At 40.1% G+C, this 26,849-nt stretch overlaps 1 protein-coding gene across 8 annotated transcripts in view; it reads right to left on the bottom strand.

Moving 5' to 3' along the window:
• The window catches only part of CDC42BPA (CDC42 binding protein kinase alpha), a 193,063-nt gene that overhangs the window by 138,847 nt on the left and 27,367 nt on the right, over positions 1–26,849 (bottom strand). For all 8 annotated transcript variants that reach the window (XM_081114445.1, XM_081114446.1, XM_081114447.1 and 5 more), the window contains exon 2: positions 18,954–19,045. In XM_081114445.1, the coding sequence (XP_080970571.1) occupies positions 18,954–19,045 (92 nt within the window). The remainder of the gene's footprint in view (positions 1–18,953; positions 19,046–26,849) is intronic.

Here is a 26,849-nt window from a genome sequence, read left to right as displayed (position 1 = left end):
AAAACGTAGCATACATATATACAAGAAAGACTATTCAGCCATAAGAAGGGCAGGAAATCGTGCTTTTGTGGCAACGTGGATGAACCTAAAGAATACTATGCTAACTGAAATAAGCCAGACCCAGAAATACAAATACTGTAAGATCTCACTTACATGTGCAATCTAAAAAAGTTGAACTCCTAGAAAGAGACAGAAGAGTGGCTCCCGGGGGCTGGGTGTTGGGGCAATGAGGAAATGAATGTTGGCGGGGATCGGGCCGAAACCGGCCCAGGGCACGGACTTGTGCACGGGTGGGGTCCCTTGGCCTGGCCTGTGGGGATCGGGCTGAATCCATGCACCGGGCCTCCAACATTCCCCGAGGAGTCCCAGATTGCGAGGGGGCGCAGGCCAGGCTGAGAGACCCTACCAGTGCACAAATCCGTGCACCGGGCCTCTAGTTGTTATTATATACTTAAAAGTTGCTTAGGGAGAGAATCTTAAATGCTCTCACCACACACACACACACACACACACACACACACACACAAAAGGTAATTATGTAGGGGATGGAAGTGTTAACTTTGTTACAGTTACCATTTCACAGTATATACGAGTATCAAATCATCATTTTGTATACCTTAATATTGCACAATGTTACATGTCAATTATTTCTCAACAACAATGGAAAAAAATAAAGAAAGGGGGTTGGAATAAAGAGCAAGGAAAACTTGAGAAACACAGTTTCACCAAGGTCTCTGAGAGACTGAAACACAAGTTTGGCTATTCTGGAGAGGCAATGTGGCTCAGCAGGGAGCGCAAATGGTCAGAAGGACGGAGCCCTGGGCTAGACCAGCCTATGCTTCGCCAGGGAAGAGACCCAGGTGCCTATCACTTACTGTGACTTAGGGAATCCTGACATCAGGTTGTGAGGAAAGTACGCCCAGCACCACATGACTCACCAATTCCCAATGCCTATGGGTATGTACCTATCAGCTGATAACTACTGGTAGGAGGAGCCCTCTTCACCAACACACGGATGTGTTTTAGGTGCCAGGTATCCGCTAAGAGCTTTACGTAGGTCCGCCATCCCTTACCTGCTATACTAAATGTCAAAAGATTTCCACAACCCATTTGGCAGCATGCACTGCCACTGGGCTACTATAGTACTTGTTTTCTGACTTTTATCTCACTTACTGAATAGATAAACATGCTTCAGAAACACTGATGCATTTCCTTACGAGGTGCTGCCCAAGCCTCACAGGAGTATTATATAAAACAGAGCATATACTGCCCTGGCCGGCTTGGCTCAGTGGATAGAGCGACAGCCTGCAGACTGAAGGCCCCCGAGTTCAATTCCGGCCAGGGGCACATGCCTGGGTTGCAGGCTTGATCCCCAGTGGGGGGCGTGCAGGAGGCAGCCAATCAATGATTCTCTCTCATCATTCATGTTTCTCTCTCTCCTTCTCCCTTCCTCTCTGAAAACAATAAATAAAATATTAAAACAACAACAACAAAAACACAGAGCATATGAACTAAATTATCTTTCTAAAATCCAGATTATTGGAACCAAACCCCCCTCTGGATTATAGAGTTGTGCATAGAACAACCCAGCACTTATGAACACTCAGACACTGAGCCAGCACTTATCGTGGCTGCCGGGCAGTGATCACACCGACTCTGCAGTCAGACCACTTGGGTTTGTATCCTGGCTCTGCTATGAGCTATATAACTCTGGGCAAATAACATTTCAGAACTTCAGGGTCCTCAGCAATACAAGAGAGTTAACAATAGTACTAACCTACACAGTTGTGATAAAGAGTGAATAATACAAGCATAAAGTGCTCACACAGGGCCTGGCATTCAGTAAGTGTTCAGTAAGTATTAGCTATTAGTATGTGTCAGGCCCTGCACTAAGACACTTTGCCCAATCTCTTAACTGTAGCCTGCTCTACCACTAACAGGTGGCAGACATTATACATACCCATTACTTCAATTTCTCAACTATGAAATAAGAAACTTTGATCTCTTCAACTTCTAACTTTCCATAATTTTATAGCCATGACACATCCATATACATAGAAATATAGCAAGAAATATTCTCAATTGAAAATATATACAAATAAAATTTAAGCTACAATATTTACCATAGTGTAGGTTTCAACAGTAAAATAATGGAAATAATTTAAATATCCTGAAAGATGAAATTGACTAAATATATCACAAAATTATAGAAAAGTATACACATTCTTGAAAATACTGTTAAAATACTGTTTAATAGGGAAACGTTCATAATATCTGCTTAAAATAACTTTAATCAAGTTTGTACACTAGATTTTTTATATACACCAATAAAGTTCTATGCCATATGTATATATAGGTATTTCTAGGTGATAGGATTTTTATTCACATTTCTACATTTTCTGTATGGAACATGCACAATTTGAAACATGGAGTGGAATGGTGTGGAATACCACACCTCATCTTGGCATGAAATCAGCACTAACTAGAGAGGTATTGTAGTGTGGCTAATAAGGGCCAAATGAGACCCATTCTATACATCTGAGGCAATCAGGGATGCCAGGCTGCTGTAAGGATGAAAAACACTCTCAATGCTATCTTGTACCAGTTTCATGAGTTGCCTATAAACTTTACTCCAAAGAGATGTGGTGTGATGAAATAAAAATGTCAGTTCAGGAAATATTCTTGAATTATCAAATTGATGACATGATCAGACAAGAATATGAAGCTGATAAAAAAAACAAAATAAAAATTGATCTTGCTTTTCTCCTTTAAACCTACAGGTCATTTTTATATTCATTTCAGTAGAAGAAAAGTTAAAAAAAAAGGATTTCCCTAGAATTGTAACTTCAGGTTCTAGATTTTAAGAACCATTGCTAACTGAGATATGAGGGCAGTATGTAAAAATGTCCTTTCTTATTTACTTTGACTAAAATGAAAAGCACATTTAGTATGGACTACAAGATTATACATTTAACAAAAAACAAAGATATCTTTTTGAAACAAATATAAACATGTCTTTAAAGACTTCATATTAAGAGCACTATGATGTTAGAAAAATTGAAAAACAAACGAACAGTAGATGACAAGTAAAGGAATGAGTTCTTAAACAAAACTTAAGTATCAGCACATAGCTACAATATATAATTTAGGCATGCTTACACTATATTAAATAGAATTTTAACATCCAAGAAACAGTTGCCATGCAGTTCTGCAATTCTAGTCTATGTTTAATACACCCACAATTCACCATCCCTCCTCTGTCCCTCCAACTCCAAGCCACCATGACCTGTTGCCTGGGTTGTCCTGCCTGGGCTCTCTTCTGCCTAACGCCCACAACCTATGCTCAGTGTGGCAGCAGTGATCCTGGTACACAGCTCAGATCACAACACTCCTCTGCTCCAAACTCCAGCGGCTGCCGATCTCTCTCCAAGTCAAAGTCAAAGACCTTATAGAGCTTATCTTCTGGCCTCCAGCCTCTCAGATCTCATACCACTCTCCTTCCAGCTCACTCTGCTCCAGACATACTGGCCACCTGGCTCACTCCCTCAGGGCCTTCCCACTTATCACTAATCTCTAGGCCTCAAATAGTCCTCCCCCATTGAAGCCGCATGGCTTGCTCTCTCACTCCTTCACTCTTTCACACTTTCTATCTCATTTCTTTGCTTGCTTTTCCCCCTAGCTCCTTCCTATTATTTAACAAAGCATATATTCTACTTACGTATTTTGCTTACTGTTAGCCTCACTCACTAGAATATAAGTTCTATGAGGACATAAATTTATTCTCATTTGCTCCCTAGTATATGCCCAGTACTTGAGAAGCAATAGGTACGCAATAAATAAATGAATGATTTATAATTTATCTGGGTGTCAATCAATAGGCATTCACCAAATATTTGTTGAATAAATGATGGATGACTAGTAATCCACACGGACAGATACACACAGAAAGTTGTGTGGCATCACTCTCAGCTTCAAGTATAGTACGAAAATGATACTGAAGCTCAAAAAAGTTTGATAAAAGAGATACAAGTGTGTTTTTTAAGATTTATTGGGTGTATAACATTATTCCAGCTCATGTTGCTCTTGAAACAATACATACGGCTTTTAAAGTCTTGACTTCACATTTAGCCTGTATTGTCTTTCGTCTGTTTGTGACTGCTCACTATTTACTGCTTCGTGGCTCTGTCTCCTTTTAGCTCCCCTGTATAATTTTTACCATCATTTATTTAACGATAATAACCAATAGCTCCCATTTGTAGAAATCTTACTCTGCGCCTGGCACTGGACTAAGCACATTCACATGGCCTTATTTAATTCTAACGCCCCTCTGAAGTAGTTCTGCAGTCCTCACTAGCGCATTACAGACCCAGTGTTCTTCACTCTAAGTACAGAACAGTTCTCTGGGTCCTAAAGAGAGCTCCCATTCATCATGCCTATAATCTTGGTATCTAATGACATGTTAATGGTAATCACTGTTAATATGCATGCAAATCACTATTTATTTTTATAAACTGCTCTGTGATCAGTTTGTGTTCAAAACACTTAATGAAAAAATACTAAGTCCCTTTAACAAGCAAAGTAAAAGCACTACAAGGAATTTACTAAACAGCTAAAGGTAGCCTCTCTCTGGAGACACAATTTACATATACAATAGGTATAGTCAAACACTGCAGAATTTGTATGGCCTGGTCGGTGTGGCTCAGTGGTTGAGCATCTACCTAGGAACCAAGAGATCATGGTTCAATTCCCGGTGAGGGCATGTGCCTGGATTGCAGGCCCGATCCCCAGTAGGGGGCATGCAGGAATCAGCTGATTGATGATGTTTCTCTCTCATTGATGCTTCTATTTTTTTATCCCTCTCCCTTCCTCTCTCTCAAAAAAAACCAAAAAAACATATTAATAATAATAATAAAAAAAGAATTGGTACAGCATGGGCATCGACCAATCAGAACAGACACTGGCTATAAAAATCCAGTACGCCCACACCAGTGTGCCCCATGGACTAAAGACTAGCCCCACATATGCAGAGGCTATCAAAAGTGAATCATGCAGTACTAACGTCAAACTTCTTTTACTCTCCCTTGATCCCAGGAGACCCAAGGTACAAGAGTTTTGAAGGAAGGATGAGTAGCTAAAAATAAGTCTCCTTTCAGACCCTGGGACGAGGTGATGCAGACACAGAGGGCCTAGTCATAGTGATCAGAGGAAGCGAGCTAATGAAAAGCTTTTGACACCTGAAGCAGGGGGAGCAGGCCAAAGCAGCAAGCTTTCACAACAAGCTCTGAAGCCCAGAAGCCTTGGAGCTGCCGGAGCAAGGCTGGAGCAGGCAGAAGCGGTGAGCCACCAGGAAACTGTGGACAGGCAGCACCCAGGGCGTAAGTTAAAGGGTTTCCTGAAAGCAAAAAGGAAAACCCAGCGTTAAGGTAAGCAGTCACTGACAACTGAGTCGTAGAGAGAAGGTTCTTAATGCGCAGAGTTGTTGATTTTCAATTATTTCTTGCTCCTTTGTTGTTTCCCGTGAATTATGCATGTCTTGTAGGAATTACATAAATTATGCTTTTATTTTCATAGTTTTAGTTTTTTAAGAAAAAGCATAATTGATGGAAACGCTGCTCTAATCAGATATCCGCACCGAGGTAAGCCCATCCACTGGTCTATGCAGCTATTTACAAACTCCTGGAATAGACAGAACAACTTGCAGGAAATAATGATCTCTTTAGGGTTGTCTCTACATTTCAAAGTCTATTAGTTGATAAATACTACAGGGTATGTAAGAACACCAGAGATATTTTAATCAGGAATGAAGAGCTAAGCAGCAAGAGCTCATAATACAACCAATAGTACTTTTCTATACAAAAATTCACTCTGTCTTAGTATAACAGAGTAAATTATCTGCAATCTGTTTTACATACTTTAATCAATATAAATAATCGAGCAAGAAAATACAAAAAAAAAAGAAAGAAAAAAGACACCTTTTCACATTTAATCTCAAATATTATCAGTCATGCTTTACTCTGAGCTGAATCTAGAGGTTTAAACTGCAATGGCCTCCTAGTCAAGAGATGTCCAGACTGCTGTTTCCTGCAGCCCACTCCTCAGCCCTGCACCCCAATTTTCAGTATTTCTTGGCATGAGGACTGTAGAGCAAATACCATTGTCCTGAACTATCTGCCTCACAATCCCAATGAGTAACTACAAGTAATTCTCCAGTGACTATTCTTTTTCTAGTCCCTTTCATGGGGGGGGGGGGGGGGAGTATTCTTTAAGTATTTTGATTATTGCTTCCTTTTTTCCATAGTTCAATCTCAACCGAGCCCTAAAATCTGCCTGCAGTCCCACCATTAATCTCTGTCCTTTCCCAATCTTCTAAACACCCGTGTCACACTGCCGCCACCTGGTCCACCCTCTCCTGTCTACCCCTTACATGCAATGACCTGGTCACCTACTTCCTTAAAAACACACCCTTCACCTTCCCTCGTGCCATCTTTAAATGTTTCTACATTTCCACTTATCCTTACTTCTTTTCCTTTAGAACCCAACGAAGAAATATCCCCACCACTTTTCAAGGCTAAAAGAATCATTTGAGATCTGGACCCTAGACCCTCCCCTTCCTTTCCTTCTTGCCATTGTCCCATTAAGATTTGTTTCTTGACTTCAAACTCTTCTAGCTCCTGAATATCAACTGACAAGCTTTTCCAAGACCATTTCCCAACCAAAAATAAAACAAAAACTTTATTGCTACCCTTCCTTCCCCTAAAGAAATTGATATCACATCCCTTTTCTATAAGGCATCATTTCTCCAAAAAACACATTTTGAAATAGTGCATGCTTGCTTTCCACTCGGTCAACATTTATTTGCTTCCAATCTCTTTCTATCACCTACTCAATTTAGTTTCATTTCACTCTACTGGACTGAAATTATTCTTTCAAAGATCAATGATGACCTTCCAATTTCCAAATAAAACATACTGTTCTCAATTCTCACCTGCTTCAACCTCTCTTCATTATTGGACATTGCTGACAATCAATATATTCCCCTTTTCTTTTTTCTGTTCCCCAAGGACCCGCTCCGCCACCTTTTGAATATCCTCTCCTTCCTGACTTGTATTAACTATTCCAAATGCCCCAATTTATACGCCCTTTATAATAAAAGCCTAATATGCTAATTGTCCGGTTGTCTGATTGGCTGTTCAACCAATCAAAGTATAATATACTAATGATATGCTAAGGCCGCTCAACTGCTCACTATGATGTGCATTGACTACCAGGGGGCAGACAGCTCACCAGTAGGTTAGCTTGCTGCTGGGGTCCGGCCGATTAGGACTGAGCGAGACAGGCCGGACACGCTCTGGAGCCCTCCCACAGCCCCTCCCTGGCTGGCCAACCTCCCGCGTCCCTCCCTGGCCCTGATCATGCACGTGTGGGGTCCCTCGGCCTGACCTGTGCCCTCCTGCAATCCAGGACTTCTTGGGAGGCGTCAGAGAGCCGATTTCAGCCTGATTCTGCGGGCCATGCCAAGGGACCCCACTGGTGCATGAATTCGTGCACCGGGCCTTGTGAAAGGTTAAAGTCGGTGGTGCATGGGCAGCTAAATAGCCATCGCAGATAGTGAATAAATAAAATTTGAATTTATTTAGGAAAAAGGGGCCAGGGGATGGGAATATCCAAAGGGAAGTGCTACACAGCACTGAGCCAAAGGGTATTGGGCCCATGATTGCAGCAAAAATGCACTTAGGACAGTGAAACAAGGATGGGCATAGAAGAAGCAACAGGAGAGCCTAGGCTGGCCTCCTGACTCACTGAGAAGTCAGAGAGAAGCTGGACCTGGAGGCAGGCTCAGGGGGTGAGCCCGGGATGAGCTGCTTCTGCCCATGGCTCCCCTGGTTGCAAGTCTCATGGGGTCCGTTAGAGGTTGGGAGATACAGACCTGTGGAGGCAGGAGAGCAGAAGGGAATGGCAGGGGCGTGCTCCTTGGAGGGAGAGCACGCTGGGTCCTTTGTCCTGAGCATATCTCTCTCTCTCTCTTACAGGTGGAAACCTTAGGGGAGCTCTCAGGGGAGTGGCTCAATAGAATATTCATCAGCTTTCCAGGTGCGCTCTTTTAGGGTGGGGTCTCCACTGACGGGTCAGTGCCAGAGCAGGAGTCATGAGCCAATGTCCGGAGGCAGCCATAGTGTCATCTGTCTGGTTTTGCTGCTTTTCTGAGCCTAGAGCTGAAATACAGCTGAGGCCTAGATGTTATCTTTAGGGAGGAGAAGGTCAGGGGTCTAAACCTCCTGACCAGCGATATGAAAGATCAGGGGTCCAAACCGCATGACTGGTGATGTGCTAGCGGAGGAGAGGTTACCCTGGGGGCAAGGTTCTTGTTTTCCCCATTCTGCCACTTGCTAGGCATCCGGGGCTTTCTGCCCTGATGAGTTTCTATGCCTGGCCCATTGTCCTTGCTCTGCTCATGTCTGTCTAACACTAATGACTCCTAAATCTATCTCCTAGTATCTAGACCAGTGATGGCGAACCTTTCGAGCTCGGCGTATCAGCATTTTGAAAAACCCTAACTTAACTCTGGTGCCATGTCACATATAGAAATTTTTTGATATTTGCAACCACAGTAAAACATATATTTTTGATATTTATTTTATATATTTAAATGCCATTTAACAAAGAAAAATCAACCAAAAAAATGAGTTCGCGTGTCACCTCTGACAGGCGTGTCATAGGTTCACCATCACTGATCTAGACCCATATATCAAAATGCCTACTAGTCATCCCTAGAATATTCAGAACATATCTCAAATTTAACAAGTCAAAAATCTGTATACGAAACTCACCTTCTATGCTGCATACCTCAATCACCTATGACTACTACAACTTTAACTCATCACTGACATCCCAAGTGACTTCTTTCCAAACTGTCCCTCCCACCCCCCTTCTTTCTCACTACCACTGACCTAGTTCAAGCCGTCACTATTTCATCTGCAAAAATGATAATAAGGTCATTTTTTGCCACCTTAATATAAGGCAGATGCTATGCTAACTACTGAGAATAAAAGAGAAATATAAGAGTCCTTGCACATCAAAAATCTCAGCCCAGTAAGGGAAACATACCTAACATAATCACAGTACATCATGAAAAGAAGAGGTAAAAACAAGGTCTTATAAAAAGCAGAGGAGAGATCCCTGACTCAAAAGGCAGAGTGGGGATGGGAGATGTATAATATGTGAATATGTGTTAAAGTTCCTTGGGAGCGGTGCCTGACACCTGAATGAACCCCAGACAAAAGGGACCACGTGGGTTTGGTTGGGGAGTGGGGATACTTGGGGAAGAGGGGCAGCCTGAGCAAGGCACAGAAGAAGCATTCCTGGGAGAGAGGGGTAACGATGTCCAGGGACAGTGAGTAGTTTTCCTCCCTAAGACAGCTTTTCCTCCCAGCGCGGACGAACAAGGACGAACAAGGAACGAGCGGGAGATCCAGAGGGGAGGAGCTTGCCCGCTGTTAACCAACCAGACCTTACACTGAAGGTGACAGCTATTCTTCATAGTGGGCTTGAGCTAGGGCAGGTCTCTGGGGACCGATTCTGAGGCAGGGAGTGAAGCGAGAAGGCTGCAGGAGGAGCTGAGGTTTAAGAGACTGAGGATCTAATGAGGGGAGAGAGGATGACATTCAAGGGAGACTTAGGATGTTTAGGACAGAAAAGCTGATTGATTCGATGTGGAGGCCTGAAAGTGAGAAATCCAGGTCTCCCTGCCTCTGGTCTCTTCTCCGTCTACTCCTTCCTCTGCACTACCCCTGCGCCGCCGTCCCCCCTCCCCCCTGCCCCCAGCGTTACCTCTCTAAAAGAATTCGGACGTATCACTATTCTGCTTATTCACATGAGAGGACTCCCAATCCTGAGTTCCTTAGCACTGCATACCGAGTCATTCAACTGCTTTGTCCAAATGACCTTCCAATTCTCATCTTTCACCCACAGCAACACCCTATATTCCAGTCACAAGATCACTAGCTGCTCCCTGAATAAAAAGAAATGTGCTTAAAAAACAAAAACTAAAAACAACAACCTGTTGGTTGTTGTTGTAGAATATAACTATTATATAAAATGTATAGCATTAAAGTATAAAAATAGAGAACCACAGTTATTTCATAGAGAAAAGAAAACTAATCGAAAAACTATTACTCTGTCTATATTCTTTCAACCACCAAGGTCTTCTTCTAGAAATTTATTCTAGAAGAAATGATTTAGAAGATCATCTGAAATGCAGTGAAAGCATTATGTATAAAAATGCTTTGTACAGCATTATTTATATGTCATTTCTAATACAGAAAAGATAGAACCACTTAAATATTCCACTCCTTTATTCTAACATATGTATTCAGCACCACTATGTACTAGATTCTACTGCAGGTGCTGGGAAATTTCAGTGGACAGACAGGGGGAAATCCTTACATTCAAAGTGTACATTCTACCTTAATATTATTGTTAAGTAAATTACAGAAACATCTACATATGAGCTTTTATGAAGCCATTAAAAATCAGGTTTATAAAGAAATATTTTAACACATGGGAAAAAGACAACATATTTAAATTTTTTTAAAAGCTAGTTAGATATTAAGGTCTATGAAATTATCCCAATTTTATTACCTATGAATAGAAATATAATTGGAGAGAAATCCCTCAAAATTATTCTGAGGTACTGGAGGTTAGGACTTCAACATGAAGTTTTTTGAGAAGGTTTGGAAGGGAGACACAATTGAACCTTAACTGTAACCTATCCAGCCATTCCTGCATATGTGTGTGTGTGTGTGTGTGTGTGTGTAATGTGGCAAGTTTGAGTAAGCCTGGGATGGGGTGAAAATTCCTTCTGTTTTTTTAATTCAGATAAGACTGAAGAGTTCAGACAGTCAATGGCTAGTGTGCTTTAGGACCTGCAAGACTAGTCTAGGCCAAACCAGTGTACACTATTTCAGTTTATCTTTTCTGGGTTAAACAGAGCTCTCTTACAGGAAATAATTCCAGACCCTGGCTACACTCGGCCTCCGAGAGAACTGATCCTCACTGCTCACAGGCAGTGAGCTCTTTAAATCTCCTAATAAGGACTTGCACATAGACTGGTTCTACACAGTGCCTGCTGCTCCAAATCCTGCTGCACCAACCCCAAGCCCTCCCCCACCAGAACACCTCCACAGAGCAAAACGGAGTGAGACCCTGAAGGGTTTGACCAGGTTTCCAAAGGAATGAAAATAGTAATTTCTAAGAGCATTTAAATTCTCACATATACTTGGCACCTCTTTCCAAGTCGTTGTTTTCCAGATTCGGAAAGGAGGAGAGAGAATAATCCTTTAAAAAAAGAAGGCCACTTTGCCCTGAGACCCTCAATCTGCTGAATCTTCCAGCGCTGCACACCGCCTGTCCCTCTCCGTAGCATGATTTTCTTTTTAATGGACGCTTTATGCAATGAGCCTGGACCGAAAATGTGCATAAACAAGTCTAACACTGGCTGGAATTGCTGTGCTAGCTGCAGAGTATAAACCCTAATAGAACAGTTTAAAACAAAGCTAGGTGGTCCCTACTAGATAAAGATCTAAGTGACCTCTAATCTCTTGGTAAAACTAGTTTGGCACCTGAAACTAGTTGGAAACCTATATGATCCTATTAATCAATGTCACGCCAATCAATGTAATTTTTTTAAAAAAATATATTTTATTGATTTTTTTTACAGAGAGGAAGGGAGAGAGATAGAGAGTTAGAAACATCGATGAGAGAGAAACATCGATCAGCTGCCTCCTGCACATCTCCCACTGGGGATATGCCCGCAACCCAGGTACATGCCCTTGACCAGAATCGAACCCGGGACCTTTCAGTCCCCAGGCCAACGCTCTATCCACTGAGCCAAACCGGTTCCGGCCAATCAATGTAATTTTAAAAAACAAACACTACTTTGGAGGAAACCAGTTTTTACTATTTTAAAAAATCACCACTTTACTCAATACCGATCATTTTAATGGGATCCACAAAAGGATGTTTCCAATTTGCTATCCAGCTGTCTCAAGACCATTTAAAAATTTATTTTGCACTAATTAGAGATGCTGCCTTTAGCAAATATTAAATTCCTATGTGTGCTTGCCACCATTTCGGAACTTCTTATTCATGTGCTATCTGTTGAAGCTTTAGGACATGTTTTAAAGTATAGTGGGATAAAAAATAAAAGTAAAATATAGTGAGTCTGATATTGTTCCAGTTTTTAAGAGTTTTTCTGATGATTCTTAATTATTTTCACAAATAAACTTTAAAATCAGTTTGTCTAATAATTAGTATATATATTAGATGAAATTATAGGAGGGATAGACATACAGTTATATTTGAAGACTTTAATACTCCCTCTTTCAAAAGACTATACGCAACCAATATGGAATAAAAATTATTTTCAAAATTATATGAGCATGGAGTGTTCATGTAATAGGCCATATTATAAGCATAAGACAAACTTTAATAAACCCTAAAAGTACTGAAAAATTAAGAGTATGATGTCTGATAAGCTAGAATTTTTATCAATTCAAGCTTATCAACTAAAGACACATCTGATAAAGGACTGTTATCCAAAATAAACCAAGAACTCTTAAAACTGAACAATCAGAAAACAAACCCCTTTAAAAAAATGAACCAAAGATCTTGACATCTCATCATAGAAAATATATACAGATGGCAAATAAACTGAAAAGATGCTCAATATCACCTATCATTAGAAAATGATAGTTAAAACATCCATGAAATACCACTACACACCTGCTAGAATGGCCAAAATTTAAAACACTGACAACTGCTAATTCTGATGAGGATACGAAGCAACAGCACTCTTATTCATTGCTGGTGGGAACGCAAAATGGTACAGCCACTTGGAAGACATGCTGGCAATCTTATAAAACTTAACACTCTTATCATATGATCAGCAATCCTGACTCCTTGGTATTTACCCAACTGAACTGAAAATTCATGTCCACACCACAACCTGTACATGCATGTTTATAAGCAGCTTTAGTCATAATTGCCAAAACTTGGAGGCAATCAAGGTATTTTTCAGTAGGTGAATGGATAAATAAATGGTGGCACATTTGGACAAGGGAATATTATTTAATGCCAAAAAGCAATGACCTGCCAAGCCATGAGGAGACATGAAGGAAATTTAAATGCATGAAAGAAGCCAACCTGAGAAGGCTGCATACTATATGAGTGCAACTGTATGACTTACTGAAAAAAGGCAAAACAGTGGAGAGGGTGTGGGGAGGGACGAATGAATAGGCAGAGCACAGAGGATTTTTACAGCAGTGAAACTATTATGTATGATCTCTATATATAAAAGCCTAGGTGACTGTCCAACCATTCAACCATCTGACCAGTAGTTATAACACGCACTAACCACCAGGGGCAGACCCTCAATGTAGGAGCTGCCGAGCGACAGCAACTTTACAGAGTGCCCCCTCGCACTCCGGGACCCCTCCGGGGATGCTGGACTGCCGGTTTCGGCCCGACACCCTGCAGGCCAGGCCGAGGGACCCCAACTGCCGGAGGGACCACACTCACTCCACCCCAGGTGCGGCTGGCCGGGGAGGGGGCCTCGGGAGGTTCGCTCCAGGGCGTGTCCAGCCCATCTTGCCCAGTCCCGTCCCACAGGCCACCTTCTAATTAATTTCCTCTCAATGTGCATGAATCCCTGCACCGGGCCTCTAGGACTATATAATGGTATGTGTGTCATTATACATTTGTTCTAACCAATACAATGTACAACACAAAGAGTGAATCCTACTGTAAACTACAGATTTGGGGTGACGGTGATGTGTCAATGTAGATTCACCTACTGCAACAAATGTACCACTCTGTGGGCGTGTTGAGAGTCAGAGAGGCTTCCATGTGCAGGGGCAGGGACTCTAAGGGAACTCTGTGCTTTCTAAGCGATTTTGCTATGAACCTACCACTGCTTTAAAAAATAGTCTACTGAAAAAAGTCAATCAAGGTAACCCACCATATTAACAGAATAAAAGAGCAAATGTATATGATGTCAAGAGATGCAAAAAAAGCAGATGACAGAAAGTCAGCACCCATTAATACTTTTATTAACTCTCAGCAAACTGGTTATAGAAGACAATTTCTTCATCAAATAAAGGACATTGATGAAAATGCCTACAATTTGCAGAATAATAGTGAAACACTGAATCCTTTTTTCCTAAGTTCAAGAATAAAGTAAGGATGTCTACCCTCATGACATCCACTCAACATTGTACTAGAGGTCGAAACTAGTGCAATAAGATAAAGAAATAAAAGGTATAAAATCTGGAAGTGAAAAGGAAACTAAACTGCCCCCTAGTCTCAATGATTGCTTACTTAGTAAAACAAAAAAGTAGCAACCAAAACACAAAACTATCTTAAAATAGTAAATTTAGAAAATAAAGTCAGATACAAAAATCAGTGTTGTATCTACATATTAACAACATACTATTTGAACATAAAATTGTTTTAAATATCACCATAGCATAAAGCATAATATACTTAGAAATAAATTTAACAAAATGTGAACAAGACCTGTACACTAAAATAACAAAACATTAAGAAAATTTAAAAGACCTTAAAAAACAAAGAAATACCTTGTTCATGGACTAACAAGTAGGTTCAACATTAAAATGTCAGACCGTCCAAAACTGATCTATAAATTGAATGCAAACTCAATTTCAATACCAATAAACTGACAGAAACTGACACCCTGATTCTAAAACATATACAATAATGCAAAAGTCCTAGAATACCTAAAACAATCTGAAAAAGGACAAAGTAGGAGAACTTACACTCACACTTCATCACATACTCTCAACTTTATAGTATAAAGCTACAGGACTCAAGATAATGTGGTATTGGCATTAGGATAGACAAAGAGATCAATGAAACAGAATAGAAAGAGTAGTAATAGATAAAAATGTAGTCAACTGATCTTTTTTTTACAAAGATGCTGAAGTAAATTAATAGAGGAAATAGTCTTTTCAACAAATGTTGCTGAAACAACTATATAACCAACATCACACATGAATTAATTTGAAGTAAATAACCAACCTAAACATAAGAGCTAAATCTACAGAGCTTTAAAAAAAAAAAAAAATGAGTTCACCAGGCCAGTGTGGCTCAGTGGTTGAGTGTCGACCTATATACGGGGAGGTCACAGTTCGATTCCCGGTCAGGGCTCGATCCCTGCTGGGGCACGGATGCAGGAGGCAGCTGATCAATGATTCATCATTGATGTTTCTCTATCTCTCTCTCCTTCCCCCTTCCTCTCTGAAGTCAATAAAATATAGATTTTTAAAAAATAGGTCAATATGCCTGTGACCTGAATATAAACAAGAATTTCTTAGGGGGAACCCCCCCCCACCCAAAAACATACCGCCAGAAAATAATAAACCTAAGAGAAAAAATTGTAGCATCAAAATTTAAAATACTCCTACAACAAAATAATAAAAAAGCAAATACCCCAATTTTTTTTAAATGAGCAAAATACTTGAATATATACTTCACAAAGGAAGCTATAAGAATGGTGAGTAATTATGTTGATGTATAATATAAATTCAAATAATAATGCAACTTAAGACTATGAAACTCTATTACATACCCATTAGAATGGCTAAAATTACAAAGATGAACAACAGAAAATATTGTTCCAAGTGGTAGAAATGTAAAATGGTACAACCCCGTTGGAGGTTTGCCAGTTTCTTTTAAATTTAAATATGACCAACCATTTAACCCAACAGTTCCAGTCCTGGTATTTATCCAAGGAAAATGAAAATCTATTTCCATAAAATACACATAAGAATATTCATAGTAGCCCTGGCTGGTTTGCCTCAGTGGATAGAGCATCGGCCTGCAGACTGAAGGGTCACAGGTTTGATTCCGGTCAAGGGCAAATGCCCAGGTTGTGGGTTCAATCCCCAGTGTGGGGGCGTGCAGCCGATCCATGATTCTCTCTCATCATTGATGTTTCTATCTCTCTCTCCCTCTCCCTTCCTCTATGGGATCAATAAAAATATATTTTAAAAAAAGAATATTCATATCAGCTTTATTCCTAATAGCTAAAAAGAACAAAAACAGAAAAACCCAAATATTCATCAACAGAATGGATAAATTATGGTATATTAATAAAACAGTATACTGCTCAGCAATAAAAAGCAAGTATAAATACATTTGATCACAGGATGGATCGCAAAAACATTATTCTGAGTGAAAGAAGTTGGACACAAAAGAGTACATGGATTAATTTCCATTTACGTGAAATTTTCAAACAGCCAAAACCAACCCGCAGTTAAAATTTAGAACAGTGGTTGCCACTTGATGGAAATGATGGGAACTGACTGGGAAGGGAGCTTCCTAGGATGATGTAAATGGTCTCTATCTTGATAAAAGTGAATCCATTTCTCAAAACTCACAGAACTGTACATATACAATTAGTGCAATCAAAGATTAACAACCAACTACAAATAAATTGCACCCCTAGTGTAGATGGCTTCACTAGTGAATTCTTCTAGGCATTTAAAGAAAAAAAATAATACCAATCTTACACAAATTCTTACAGAAAACTGGGAAAGCAGAAACACTTCCAAAATTGTCTTGTAAACTAAATATATTATTCAAAAAATAAGGAATTATAAGATAGATCAATTAAAGGCTAATCTTGCCCACACCCATAAACAAAACAATCCTAATGAAATAACAAGTCAAACCCAACTACATATTCAAAGGATGTACACAAACAATTCAACATGTGTAATAATGCAATACTGGTATATTTAAAAATTAATGTAATTCGCACATTCACCAAATACAGACGTTAAATCATTTCATCAAAATAGAAAAAAAATAGATATAGAAAAAGCTTTTGATAAAGTTACCTCCTATGCACGATAAAAGCTCAACAGAATAGGAATAGAAGAAAAACTTTCTTAACCTACAAAAGAGTAACACTAAGTCCTACTCAATAGTAAACATACCATAAAAATTATAGAAAGCTGAAACTAAAAGGATGGAATATGATATTTAGTGCAAATACTAATAAAAAAAGAGTAGCACTCTACTAATATCAGATTAAGAAAATTTTCACTCCAAAAGCACTAGCTAGAGATAACAGGGATCATTCCATTATTATAAAAGAGTTAATCACCCGGAAGATATAAAAACTCTGTATTTATTATCAGTAAAAACTGGGGGAGATATATATATATATATATATATATATATAAATCCTTTCTCAGGAAATAACATATCAAGCAGAGCAAACAAAAGGTAAGAATGTGGAAGACTTAAACAAGATTAATGAATCTGCCCTAACTGATATTTATAGAACACCACACAGCAAATTTCAAAGGAGTGAAATCCACAGTTTATGTTCTTTGACTTCTCTGGAATTACATCATAACTCAGTAATAGACATAGCTAGAAAACCCTCTAAATATTTAGAACTTGAGCAATAAACTTCTAAAGATAAACAAAAATCACAATTAAAATAATATTGTATTTTGACCAAAATAAAAATGACATTTCAATGATTCCTGCTATTCTAATTATAATAACAAAGAACATCACACACCCAGAAATAAATCTGCTGGAAGATGTAGAAGTCCTCCCCACCAAATGAAAACTACAAAACATCAGTGAGATACATTTATAAAACCCTAAATAAATAAAGGAATATACCATGATCATAGATTGGCTGAGTCAATATTGTTAAGGTGTCAATAATCTACAAAATGATTCTAGTTTCAGTGCAACCCTAATCAAAATTCCAACAGGTGTGTGGGTGTGAGTATGGGTTTTTAAGAGTAAGTAGAGCCCTAGCTGGTTTGGCTCAGTGGACAGAGTGTCGGCCTGCAGACTGAAGGGTCTGGGGTTCGATTCTGGTCAAGGGCACATGCCCCAACTGTGGGCTCGATCCTGAGTAGGGGGCGGACAGTAGGCAGCCAATCGATGATTCTCTCTCATCATTGATGTTTCTCTCTCTCTCCCTTTCCCTTTCTCTCTGAAATTAATAAAAATATGTCTTAAAAATTTTTTTAAAAAGTTAGTAGAGCCCTGGCAGGTGTGGCTCAATTGGTTGAGCATCATCCCATGCACCAAAAAGTCACCAGTTCAATTTTCGGTCAGAGCACATACCCAGGTTGTGGGTTTCATCCAAAGTCAGGGTGCATATGGGAGGCAACCAATCAATGTTTCTCCCTCTCTCTTTCCCTCCTTCTCCCTTCCTCTCTCTCTAAAATCAATAAAAAAAAATATATTTTTAAAAGAGTAAGAAGAAACTGAAACACTGATTCTAAAATTATCCCTCTATATAGAAAAGCTTAATATGCAAATTGCCCCCACGGGAGTTCCACCGGGAGACGATCGCTCGCTATGACATTTGCTGACCACCAGGGGGCGGTGCGGAATGAAGAAAGGCCCCAACAGGCAGCCAGGGAAGGGAGGTCCTGGCCGGAAGTTGGAAGGAAGGCCCCGACTGGCAGCCAGAAGGCCCAATCAGTCCTGATCGCCGGCCAGGCCTAGGGACCCTAACCTTGCATGAATTTCATGCACTGGGCCTCTTGTAAAAATATAAGAGCCAAGAATAGGGGAGTAGAGGGAAGAAGTCGGAGTATATACACTACCAGATATCAAGACAAAGTAGAATAACTTATGACAGTGTCATATTGGCACAAGGCGATACAAATAGCCCAACAAAACAGAGTCCAGAAACATACTCAAACCCACAAGACACATGAAGAATACTAGTAGAAATATCTTTGGGGAAAATTTCACATGCAAGTATTTCATTCCAAACTTTAATATATTTTCTGATTAATCGTATCACAACAGAGTAAAAAATATTTCAGTTAAATTTTTTCAGACTGTATAAAATAGCTTCCAAAACAATTAGCAGACCTTCTATAAATTCTTACCTCTCCAAAAGCTCCTCGACCAATCACCTTTAATATTTCAAAGTCTTCTCTATGTAATCGCATCTGTTTCACTTTAGAAGTAAATGGTTTAGCTGAAATAAAAAGCAACATCAATTACTTTCTTAATGAAATGTGATGTAAATTAATACAGATAATGGTATTTCTTAAACAATAAGAATTGAAGTTATGATTAAGAATTACGCCAAAATATTTAATAATTTCATCAAACTATATTGATAATAGATTTAATTTCCATGAGAAAATTATATATGTCCTTTATTTCTTATATATGAATCACATTTTGGTGAAGAAAATTATTTTAAACACCAAATAACATATGAAATAATTCAAAATAGCAAATGAGGCCAGTTTATTCTCATATCAAACATTCTGTGTATTCTAACTCTCAATGCTAGATACATATTTTAATACAAAGGTCCAAGAAGCAAAAGCAAATTTCAGGTCACCAGAGAGAACTTCAGCAATTCCTACCAAATAAATTAATAATTATTTCACATTCATTTATCCTTTTAACATTCCTTTAGCAAGAATACATACTATATAAAGCATGGTGGCAATCACTGGAGTTTAAAACAAGTATAGAACTTCAAGAAGTTCTGTCTTCAGGAAATACAGACAGTATGCTACACGCATAGTAACAATGTGATTAAGTTTCTAATACAGGGATCAGTGAAAGTGAAACACTTATTATATTATTTGCATCTTAATACTTCACAGAAGTAACAAAAGAACTGGAACTTGAGGACTAAGTAAACTTTGTCTGGTTTGCAGGGTAGACATTGAGTACTATGTGAGGAATTTAAACATTATTCTATTAATTATAGGGACTAAATTGACATTTGTTTTTGTTGTTAATCCTCACCTGAGGATATTTTTCCCATTGATTTTTAGAGCAAGTGGAAGGGAGAGAGAGAAACATCAATGTGAGAGATACACATCGACTGGCTGCGACTGGTATGTGCCCTTGACCAGAATTGAACCAGGACCCCTCAGTCTGTGGGCCAACACTCCATCCACTGAGCAAACCGGCTAGAGCAACCATAGCTATTTTAATCAACATGAATAAATCTCAAAAAATACTTGGAAAAGAAGTCACAGAAAATATAGTGTAATTTCATTTACACACAATTTAAAAACAAGCAAAAATAAACATATTCTATGGGAATACTTATAAAACTATAAAGCAAATTTCATGTAGATATTTATTCTTGAGGGAAAAGAGACACACAGGGTTTTCTAAGATCCTGTTAATTTCTTAAGCTGGATCAATGGTACAGGAATGTTAATTTTATTATCATCCTTTGAACTATATGAAAAGTTTTATGCACTCTTTTATACATTTAAATTCATAAGGAAATTTTTTAAACTTGTATATATGAGTGGATCTATATTCAATTTAATGAAAATGGTTTGTTCAAAATTTTGCTTATTGGCCGGAATTTTTTTTACAATTTCCTTAATATTCTTTCAAATCTGAGAAACTATGGCTATTCTTAACGTTTTAAGCCTAACAATATAACTTTAATTTCAGTGATCAAGTTAGATGAAAACAATTGATTGTGCATAAAATGAACTGTGAACAACTATAGAAACATGAGAAACCAGTACCAGTATTATTATTCACACACACAAAAAGTTCTTTGGCGGCATGGTCTTAAGAAGAATAAATAAATGACTGGTTGATTATAGTTCCTTCAACCTACTACATGAAACAAGCAACTTGATCCTTCAAGTGAGATGGTAATCGTATGGTAACTGCATAGTTCAAAACCATTTTCCATTCACATTTTAAAGAAGCGCTGCTCAAGGGTTTTTCACTACCCTACTTGTCCCCATGACCCTACCTCTGCTTCAAGAGGACATACCTGGTGGCCTCTCACTCTTACATCTGATGGCAACTAATCTATCTAACTGACATCACCATAAACTCAGAGCTCTCCACCTCTAACAAAGAATCTAAAACAAGCCAAAGGATGTAACTGAAGCAGATCTCATTAAGTGTCTCTATCAACTTAACTTGATCTTTGCCTCCCTTATCTCAAGACAACCACAAAATGTGTCTGATTCCTTGGATTAGTTACTCATTATCTGCTCAAAGATTACTGAGATATTGAAATTAGCGGAAGTGAGCAGGCAAAAAATCTTGAAACAACTATTATAGACTAGAGGCCTGGATTCACGCACCAGTGGGGTCCCTCGGCCTGGCCTATGGGGATCGGGCCAAAACCAGCTCTCTGACATCCCCCCGATGGGTCCCAGATTGTGGGAGGGTGCAGGCTAGGCTGAGGGACCCCACAGGTGCATGATCGGGGCGGGGCCAGGGAGGGACTGCAGGAGGGCTCCAGGGCATGTCCGGCCTGTCTCACCCAGTCCCGATTGGCTGGACGCTAGCAGCATGCTAACCTACCCCTGAGCATTTGCCCCCTGGTGGTCAGTGCACATCATAGTGACTGAACTTAGCATATTAGGCTTTTATTATATAGGATATGCTCAGAGGAAAAGAATCAATCTATCGTCTGCCTTTTTAAAAAAAGAACCAAATGGAAATTCTAGAATTGGATGTGCTTCAAAATAAAATGAAAATAATGAGGAAAGAGCCCATGAACTTGAAAATATATCCATAGAAATGAACAATCTAAAGTAAAAAGACCTTAAGAATAGACAGCCTCAGGCACCTATGAGACAACATCAAAGGGTAATTAGAATCTCAGAAGGGGAGGACAGAGAAAAGCTGATTATATGTTACCGCCAGAAGTTCATTGGCAATATTTAACAAAAATGCTTTATACAAAGAAACATAAGAAAAAAGTCATGAATTCTATCCACCAAAAGCCCATCATGTCACTTGGTGTGACTGAAATAGTTTTGGATGTATGAGACAAATTGTAGAAAAACTTTATACTCGTTACAATAACTGGAAAAGACTTAATGATCACTACACTACTGCCCCTGACAAAAATCAAAACCACGTAAGGGACCAATTGGGTCTGTTGTACTGCTAGACAACTGCCATATCTGGGGACGTTTCACAAGGTGCCATACACACCACCTAATGATAACAATGCCTTGCCTTTCTTCAGGGCTGCACAGTTTAGTGTATTCCCTGTGGCACATATTTTCTGAGGTACCTGCCACACCATTTCCATCCATTTCTCTGAAAACCTCCCTCCGACTAGAGGTCAAGTGTAATTGTGGGGCCTCACTTCACTAGCCAGAGTAAAGTGAACTAGTGTGGAAAACTAACCAAAGCTGTGGGAAAAAAGGATTTAAAACTGAACTCAAAACAAACAAACAAAAAAACTGAACTCAGAAGAGTTAGTCTCTGCAATAAGTCACAATCCCACTACGACACAGCTGGCTCACCAATTAAGAAGTCACCATTTTGCCTTGACCAGTTTGGCTCAGTGGATAGAGCATCGGCCTGCAGACTGAAGGGTCCCAGGTTTGATTCCCGTCAAGGGCATGTACCTTGGTTGCGGGCACAACCCCAGTAGGGGGTGTGCAGGAGGAAGCTGATCGATGTTTCTCTCTCATCAATGTTTCTAACTCTCTATCCCTTTCCCTTCCTCTCTGTAAAAATCAATAAAATATATATATATATTTTAAAAGAAGTCATCATTTTATTTAAATTCTGACAACCTGCCCCAATTTCTCTCACATTCACTACATTAAGTATTATTATTCCTATTAAAAAAAAAAAACAGGTTCAGTAAGGTAAAATAAGTTGAAGATTACATTGCCAACAATGGCACAAATTGGAGCCTGACATTAAGAGTGAATTTTTTTTTTACAATTTATAGTTCTTCAAACTATACTGATAATAGATTTAATTTCCATGAGAAAATTATATATTTCCTTTATTTCTTATATATGAATCACATTTTGGTGAAGAAAATTATTTTGAATTATATTGAAGCCTTTCCAATATAACATGCTGCCTCTTTCGTATCAAAAGCTTTTTGGGGAGGGGAGAGAACCAAGCTGGCGGCATAGGTTAACGCCGGAGTTTGCTGCTTTGAACAACTACTTCAAAAGTGAAACTAAAAGACGGAGGGACATCACCCAGAACCACTGGAACGCTGGCTGAGTGGAAGTCCTACAACTAGGAGGAAAGAGAAACGCATACGGACACTCAGAGGAGGCGCAGTGCTGAAGTCAAATTCTGAGGTGCGGAGTGCGCGGAGCGGGCTGGCGGCGGAGGGCGCGGTTGGCGTTTTCAATCGGGAGGGAGTCTCAGGCTCTGAGCTCCAGATCCGGGCGAGTCTTTAGGGACCCAGACTCAAACGGGAGAAGCGGGACTGCCTGGCTTCGGTCAGAGCGAGTGCAGCTTTCTCTCCGAGGTGTGCAGCCATTGCTGGGACTCCGAGAGGCAGAGCCCCTGGGGACAGGACTGAGAGCAGCCATAACTGCTCTCTCCAGCCCACCCTGTTGATCCTGTGCGACCCGCCCCGCCCAAGCCTGCACAGAGGCATTTGCCGGATAGCCTCAGGCAAAGGCTAGATTAGCACCTCCCTAGAGGACAGAAGTTCTCTCACTGCAGACACAGCTGATTCTCATAGCCACTTGGCCTGGAGGTCAAACCCTCCCTGGAATTAGCTACAACAATCAAGATTTAACTATAAGACCACGAACAAAGACCACTAGGGGGTGTACCAAGGAAGCATAACAAAATGCAGAGACAAAGAAACAGGATAAAATTGTCAATGGAAGATCTAGAGTTCAGAACCACACTTTTAAGGTCTCTCAAGAACTGTTTAGAAGCCGCCGATAAACTTAATGAGATCTACAAGAAAACTAATGAGACCCTCGATGTTATATTGGGGAACCAACTAGAAATTAAGCATACACTGACTGAAATAAAGAATATTATACAAACTCCCGACAGCAGAACAGAGGAGCGCAAGAATCAAGTCAATGATTTGAAATGCGAGGAAGCAAAAAACACCCAACCGGAAAAGCAAAATGAAAAAGAATCCAAAAATGCGAGGATAGTGTAAGGAGCCTCTGGGACAGCTTCAGGCGTACCAACATCAGAATTATAGGGGTGCCAGAAGATGAGAGAGAGCAAGATATTGAAAACCTATTTGAAGAAATAATGACAGAAAACTTCCCTCACCTGGTGAAAGAAATGGACTTACAGGTCCAAGAAGCGCGGAGAACCCCAAACAAAAGGAATCCAAAGAGGACCACACCAAGACACATCATCATTAAAATGCCAAGAGCAAAAGATAAAGAGAGAATCTTAAAAACAGCAAGAGAAAGAAACTCAGTTACCTACAAGGGAATACCCATCCGACTGTCAGCTGATTTCTCAACAGAAACTTTGCAGGCCAGAAGGGAGTGGCAAGAAATATTCAAAGTGATGAATACCAAGAACCTACAACCAAGATTACTTTATCCAGCAAAGCTATCATTCAGAATTGAAGGTCAGATAAAGAGCTTCACAGATAAGGAAAAGCTAAAGGAGTTCATCACCACCAAACCAGGATTATATGAAATGCTGAAAGGTATCCTTTAAGAAGAGGAAGAGGAAGAAAAAGGTAAAGATACAAATTATGAACAACAAATATGCATCTATCGACAAGTGAATCTAAGAATCAAGTGAATAAATAATCCGATGAACAAAATGAACTGTTGATTATAATAGAATCAGGGACATAGAAAGGGAATGGACTGACTATTCTTGGGGGGGAAAGGGGTGTGGGAGATGCGGGAAGAGACTGGACAAAAATCGTGCACCTATGGATGAGGACAGTGGGTGGGGAGTGAGGGCGGAGGGTGGGGCAGGAACTGGGAGGAGGGGAGTTATGGGGGAAAAAAGAGGAACAAATGTAATAATCTGAACAATAAAGATTTAATTAAAAAAAAAAGAAAAAAAAAGCTTTTTGGGGAAAAGAAACAAAAAACAGATACTAAACTTAACAGAATGAAATATAAAACAATTCTTAAGTTTTAAAAAACAATCTCTTTGAAACTTGAAAGAAAGCAAGTTTCCATCCGAGCCCCTAGCACACTGCCTGGTTCACTACACACGATCAAATGAATGGATAAGTGAATGAATGATTCTAAAAATAAAAGAATTCTAAGTTCCAATGTGAAATGCCAAAAATACCTTGCAAGGTATACCTTTTTCTTTGCTGAATATAACCCAAAATCTAAACATAGAGTCTCCTTCAATCCACCCCGACTCCCACAACGACTGCCCAGGTCACGTAGGAACAGAGACTGCTGGTTGCAAGCCACTGATGACTTGAGAAAGGGCCCTAGTTAGAGAATCCAACAGAAAAAGAATGTGGATGGAGGAGACACATGTGAGAATGTGGGGAATAAGACAGCCCCAAGGCACAGCGAGGCCAGGACGGGAAGAGGGAGTACTGCAGCCAGAGATGTTCACCTCCCTTCATTCCTGGTTCTGCTTCCTCCCTTCCTCTCCAATTTCTCCAGTGGGTGTGCCTCCTTCCAGTGTTGCTCCCCCTCAGCCTTTCCATGTCCTCCTACTATAGATGCTGATGCTAATCTGCAGTGCAGTAACATGAGAATCAAGGACCATTGCTAAGGCAGGGAGAGCGGGGAGAGAAATATGAGGGAGCATTGACAAGAGTAATAACTAAAATCACATTAAAACTTTCATTAGTCATATCAGGTTCTGTTTATATTTTCAAATAAAATATACAGTGCACTTTTAAATTAGTTATGTAATAAGAAATTATGAAATATACTGTGACCATACACTAACTTGTAATGTACAGAGAATAAAATTACAAGTGGTAAGTTTCTGAGATTTATGGTGACAACATATACTTGAGCATGAGTGTAAAACTGTCTTATTCACTTTTTTGTTGTTATTGTTAAACCTCACCAGATGATGTTTTTCCATTGATTTTTAGAGAGTGTGGAAGGGAGAGGGAAAGACAGTGAGAAACATCGATGTGAGAGAGGCACATCGATTGGTTGCCTCCTGCATGAGCCCGGACCAGGGCCAGGCATCAAGCCTACAACCAAGGTATGTGCCCGGGACCCTTTAGTCCGAGGGCTGACGCTCTATCCACTGAGCCAAACCAACTAGGACTTATTCACTTTTAAACACCTAAAACTGTATCTTTTGACAGAGTAGGTATTTTTATATTTTTAATAATTGAGTTATTGTGGAAAAGTTTCAAAGTAGTCTATATGTATTATGGTTTTGGGCAACTTCATAAGCAAAGGTAACAGAGCCACAAACACAGAACATATTAGATATATGGTCTCTAAATTACTATATATATTACTTTTTATCCATTCACTAATTAATGAACACTTGGGTTGTTTCTACTTTTTAGCTAACTATATATATGAAAACCTAAGCGACCAAACGACCAGTTGACCAGTCGCTATGACACACACTGACCACCAGGGGGAAGATTCTCAAGGCAGGAGCTTCCCCCTGGTGGTCAGTGCGCTCCCACAGTGGGAGTGCCGCTCAGCTGACTGGCCTGTTCTGGCAGCCACTCACTCCCTCAGTAGTCCTGCAGGTCCAATCTCCAGAGAGTGGGCCAGGCACTGACGGACCAGAGCCGCCCGCACAATTCAATTCCGACAGCGCAGCAGGCCTCCTGGATGTCGGCCTCGGGCACTGAGGCCACTTCCCCTCCCTAGATGCTCCGCAAGAAACAATATAAAAGTGGCCGCCAGGTGGCTCCCGACAACTGGCAAGAACGTCAGCGGGATGGATCCAGATCCTGGGCCAGCAAGGGCGTCCCACTGCCTACCACCCTCGGGATGGGTGCCAGATGCAGGGCTCACAGCTGGCAAGCACCACTACAGCGGCACAAACTTCTCCTGATCAGGGCTGACTGGGCCCGAGCCCATAGCAGGTGCAGTGGGGCCGGGATGCGC

The sequence above is a fragment of the Myotis nattereri genome (assembly GCF_964212035.1).
Source record: "Myotis nattereri genome assembly, chromosome: 20".
NCBI classification, from domain to species: Eukaryota; Metazoa; Chordata; class Mammalia; order Chiroptera; family Vespertilionidae; genus Myotis; species Myotis nattereri.
Note: the sequence above shows the minus strand (reverse complement) of the source record. Positions and strands in the feature narration are given on the sequence as shown.